We start from the raw sequence: 5,566 nt of genomic DNA, 5'->3' as shown, positions 1-5,566 counted from the left end.
AGTAGCATGGGTTAAACCCGCGCTACTACTAACTTTGTTAGTAGTAGCGTGTGCCACCCACGCTACTGCTATTTCACACCCGCGCTACTACTATCCTAAATACTAGTAGCGAGTTGTTGTTTCCCAGGCTACTACTAACTAATTGCAAATTTTAGAAAATAACAGTTAGATGCAGTTGCTTCCATCAGAGACACATCCAATGAAAAATAAGCTCAGGTCACAGAACCATCTTTAACACTTGAAGCATTCATGGATACAATAGTGAACATCTGAACAGGAAGAAATCACGACATCCCATATCATACGCACACAACTATCATTGAAAGGTGGGTACTTTCCCTAGCTTTCCATCAACCTAAACAGACCACTTATCTAGATGTATCTACCAAGACTCAGAGTTTAGACACAGGTGGACCTCCCCCTGAACTGTGGCGTCAAGGTCCTCCTCCTCGGCGACCTCCAGCGTCAAGATTACCTGGATGATCATCTGTGCGACACGGTCGCCGGTCTTCACAGCCAAGTCCACCTCCGAGTCGTTGAAGAGCACACTGCCCACCGGGTCGCGGTAGTCCGCATCAATCAACCCTGCGCCCATGTAGGGAAAGTGAAAACTTGTTAGTTAGCGTCCACATCCAAATCTAGTAGGGTATTTTATTTTTTTCTAGAACATGCACATGAATCAATAGTGACAGCCAGAGTAACAGTACATCATTAAAAACTAGCATACAATTCAGAGTTGAAACTACAGAGACTAAAATTTACATGGATTGTTCTAGGCATCTAGCCAAAGAAAATAGAGCACTAGCTAGTTGTTCCATGAAACGATCAGATGGTACAAGAGATATGATTCGTATCCTCTATGAGTTGCCACTCTACTCACAGCCAGCCTTAGTGACACGTTGGATCCTGCAAAACCTTGAATTCATTGTTCCGACGGCAAGGCATAAGCCTGTTCAAATTACCAAGGTGTGCAGATATGAATTGTACTACACATGAAGTATTTGCGGAATTCTAAAGCACTCTGTTCTCAGGATCACCAGGTGCTACCTGTTTGTGTCTCTCAGCCTCATTGGCATGTTGGCGTCCGGTCCACCGAGACTGCCAATCGTCGCCTCGTACGTCCTGGTGGCCAACAGGGTGGACGACGCCCAGCACACAACTTGGACGGAGGAGTTGTTGCGCCTGGGAGCTTCCTCGCCTGTATGGTTCATCTTGTTGAGCTGCCAAAATACACACACAAAATCATGTCGGAGAAAATCACCATAAACTTTTTTACAAAACTGCTTGCCAAATCCCCGTGTAGTGAATTTGCTATATAATTTAATGCTGAACTTTTTCTAATACACACTGAACTTCCATACAACATATTCATAACATCACTTCTCCTAACTGCACTATGATCTATCCATTCAAGAGAGTTTGAACTTGGTAGCATCATCTCCTAACTGCGTCCATCTCATTATCTTTTACAAAACAATTCTCAATATGGAGCAAATAACAACAGGAAGGAGGCCACCACCATGCACATACAACATCAGCATGCAAGCTAGGGGCACAAACATACAGTAGCAAGCATGAATTTTGTAGACTATGGGAATTAAAGAAACATCAGTAAGTTGGTAGTACACATGACACACAGAAATAGTGAGTAGGAGTACATGGTTTTGAAGTAGTATCTATAGTAATTTGCTACCTTATTTTTAGGTCACACACTCACAATATAGTAACTGTAAACTACTTCCAAGTTGCCAAATTGAAAGGTTGCAACGACGATACCGTATGCTAGATGAATTGTATGGTTGAAACGGAGAAAACTCAAAGAATAGGAATACACGACCAACCTTGCCATTGATGATAGACTTGCTTCTCACGCATTCCTCCTCTGATTTGTCGGATTTTGAGCAGCAAATGATCGGACTTCCCACTGAAACATACATAAGAAAACATTTTCAACACCTAATTCACTAGAGATGACTCACCAAGGTAACCATGTTCCCCTAAGCAACCGATGAACAATGAATAATTTTGCATATCTGAAGAACAAAATTTGGATGGTGGTAACACCAAAGCGGCATATGGTTGCTATAAGGTTTTTTTAGTCTAAAGAATGGTAACATAAATGTAATGGATGATTCTTCGATTTGTTTGGTTAGGTTGCCGAAGGCAGTCTATTAGGCCATCACAAATATTTTAAGGTGGTGTTGATAATCATCTTGGCAGTGAAAATATTTTGGGTGTGAAACAGGGTCCAGTAGATTGGAAAGAGACAGCCCAACAACAATCAGACGTGAAGCATAAATGTTGATGATGTTACTACTCTTGATGGCATGACAAAGAGACCCCGACAGTTGAACATTCTGTGTCTGAAGAACTACGTGCTGCAGGATGTAACACATATCTACTTACACCACCCTTGCCGTTATTTGTAGAAGCAAATATAAATGCTTAGTGTTGACCTCAGCAAAAATTGCTGAAAATACTAGCACACTGACCTTGTGCAAGTAGAATCTGACTGCACTGATATGCACAATAACATCTGTTGCAAAGTCAAAGACCACCAATCTGCACGTATCAACAAACTTGTGAGCATATCATATTGAGAAATAGAAGACACAAACACTCTTTGGCAGCCATGGTAACATAACAAAAAACATTACAGAGATTTAGTTTTATACAAGCAGTAACGCTCCTACGCCTTTGTGTGGCTGTGGTTGTGCTGCTAATTAACTGAAACCAGAGGATTCATGGAAGAACAGAGAAGAGGGGCAGAGGAAGAAAGTGAAACGGCCATGGGGATGGGGGTGCTTACCCAAGCTAGGATCTGTTGAGGTGGAGGTCCTTGGTCCAGCACCGCACCGGAGTAGGCGACGGTGAACTCGACCACGTGCATGTTGTGGTGGTCGTCCTCGTCCATGGAGGAGGGCGGTTGCTGCACCAGATCGAAGAAATAGGTGAGGGGGTTAGGAGAGAAGAAAGAAGGGGAGAGGATAGGGCATGAATCGAGGGGAGAGGAGATCGCACTGCACCGGAGTTGGAGGCAGTCGAAACCCTAGCCGCGGGGAGGGGTCGCGCGCGAGCGCTTGCCACCACGAGGAGCAGATCTGGTCGGAGGGAAGGAAGAACCGTCGTGAGAGCTCGTGGGTGTGCAGTTCCGGCGACGGCCGCCGGAAGTAGTCGGAATCGCCCGGCGTTGGTGGCGGCGGCGAGTGTTCACGGGAGGAAGAGGAGAAAATGAGAGAGCGATGGTGGTTGTTCGCTAGGCTAGGTTGGTTGTCTCGCTGGGCTGGGTGGGCTGGGTTAGTTGTAGCGCTTTTCGTGACCAGCGCTATGACTATGTTTCTATTACTAGCGCGGCCCAGCAAACCCACGCTACTACTATGGCCTATTCCTGGGGCATCATTGGAGATCATTTAGTAGCAGCGCGGGTTTATACCCCTCGCTACTACTATCAATTTAGTAGTAGCACGGTTTTTATACCCCTCGCTACTACTAATTAGCAGTAGCGCCCATTTTTAAACCGCACTACTGATAAACTTCTGTGCATAAGATTTTCCCTAGTAGTGTCTTAATGTTCATAAAATCCTTCAGTGATGTTGTCTGGGGGAGAGAAACTTGAGCCTCATAGTCTCTAACTCCTTTGCTTTCCGAACAAAGAACTTTGCAAATTCAATGTTTTTGTTGCAGTGTACATATTTTTCCCAGCGTTACTGTCTTCAGGCGAATGTCATGCTGTTTGAGAAACACCCGGTGCTTGTGGCGCCACTTATTTGTTACACCTTCCTCGCGGCATACTCCTCCCTGAAAATGCATAAAGAGTGAGAATACTCGAGGACTACAAAGGGGGATAGAGGCCTCGAATATAGTACGTTGTGTTGTATGTGCTTTCAATGTGTCTAGAAATCGTTACCTCGATAAACAGGTTCTCTAGGCTAGGAAAGCATTGCATCAAGGCAACAACCTTGTTTAGATTTAATGACATGTGGATAAGTAGGGTCTTCACAGATTGAACCACCATTGATAGGCTGACTACAGACAAAGCCTGCGACAAGCACATATCATAAAATTAGCTGGATAAAAGGTCGCGTGACATGAAACTTCGGCACTGCAAGGAATGCAAGTAAATATTATAGTGCAAAAGGTGAGCACCTCGATAACTGTAGAGCCAAAAACAATCTTGGATTCAGGAAATCCTTCATAAAAATTACCCAAACACTCAAGCTTAGGTGCATGAAAGACAGTTATCTACAAGTGCCGGCTCTGAACATCATGAATCAATCGTTTAAGTGAGGGCGCATCCTCAACAACGAGTTCACCATTCTCACAAAGGATACAGATGACTTCAACTTTGCCTGAGTTTATTATGATGCAGTGGTCCAAGTTATTGCAAACAAGCAGGAGCCACTTGAGGGTAGGGCAACAATGGCTGATTATGCTTTGCAGTGAGACGTCTGATATATCAACTTCCAAAAATGAAAGCCTCTTGAGGAGTGGAAGTTTAAGTGATCGTGCATACTTGTCAGGTATCTAGAAAAGAGCAAATGTGACGGTGTGCAGTGAGGAGGAAAATAGCAGCGTGGAAGTCGGCGGTGAGGGTGCGGACGAAGAGATTTCGTGTGGTAGTGTGCTGGTTTTTCCAACAAAACCTGGGAACATGTAATAGAACTCGAGAACCTGGAGATACTTCAGTCTTGGGGATCGAAGCCAGGTGTCAACTGTAGAGGGTCTGCAGTGGAGGTAGCACGCCGGAATGCAGAGACGATGAACTGTGCCCCCATGACCGGAGAGGATGGCTTCCGGAAGGCACGAACCATCAACGTCAGGTTGAAAACTACACCGAGTTCCAAAATATCTAATGTGAATGACATCCTTACTGGGGAGCATGGACAATACGTCGATATGAACTGTTTCTAGGGGCTTAAAAAGACGACCGACAGGGATCTCACTATAGTCGAGATTCAGAGGAGCGGTGCGCCATAAAGGACGCCATCGATGAGCGAGGATTTGAGTGCGAACGCCTTGCTTAGTGGAGAGACGAGAGATCACCTCACCGAGGATGGTGTCCGGGAGGTCCCTGATGCGGTCGGGACCTGACTACTCTTCTTGATCCTCGGATCCGGTAGGCGCACCCTCGCCGCTTCTAGACGCTACCGCCAAACCACCAGAGGAAGGCGTTGCCGGTGGCGCGGGCCTCGCCCTCTTGGTGCTCGGGGCACCGGAGTAGACCTCCATCTCCGTCTCCATTGCTGGGATCGCGCCGCCTGCGAGCGCCGCTATATGTGGCGTGGATCTGGATAGACGGTGGATCTGGAGAAATGGACTAGCCTTTCCATCCACGAAACGACTTAAATACCCACGACGAGGAGCGGAGGGGTCCAGATTAATTACTTATTCTATTTTTCTTTCTGACAGGAGGGCCCGGTTTAAGTACTACATGTAGCAAGTCAATGGTAGATGGGTGCTTGAAACATTAAATAAAACCACGACTTTCAAGGTACGAAATGCATTGTTGCACACGCAGACTAGGCATGGACGTGCCCCTCAGTGCTGTAATTATTTACGGCACACA

General features: G+C 45.8%; 1 protein-coding gene across 1 annotated transcript; it reads right to left on the bottom strand.

The window, feature by feature from the left end:
• Nucleotides 1-212: 212 nt before the first annotated feature.
• LOC123185654 (uncharacterized) lies at nucleotides 213-2,914 on the bottom strand. Its single transcript, XM_044597501.1, has 8 exons — nucleotides 2,810-2,914; nucleotides 2,493-2,579; nucleotides 2,315-2,378; nucleotides 1,842-1,924; nucleotides 1,049-1,220; nucleotides 881-931; nucleotides 476-585; nucleotides 213-269 (listed from the first exon to the last, which is right to left on the bottom strand). Exons 1-8 carry the CDS (start codon nucleotides 2,912-2,914, stop codon nucleotides 213-215), a joined length of 729 nt encoding a protein of 242 aa, XP_044453436.1.
• Between the last annotated feature and the right edge of the window lie 2,652 nt (nucleotides 2,915-5,566).

Source organism: Triticum aestivum, chromosome 2A, assembly GCF_018294505.1.
Source record: "Triticum aestivum cultivar Chinese Spring chromosome 2A, IWGSC CS RefSeq v2.1, whole genome shotgun sequence".
Classification (NCBI taxonomy): Eukaryota; Viridiplantae; Streptophyta; class Magnoliopsida; order Poales; family Poaceae; genus Triticum; species Triticum aestivum.
Note: the sequence above shows the minus strand (reverse complement) of the source record. Positions and strands in the feature narration are given on the sequence as shown.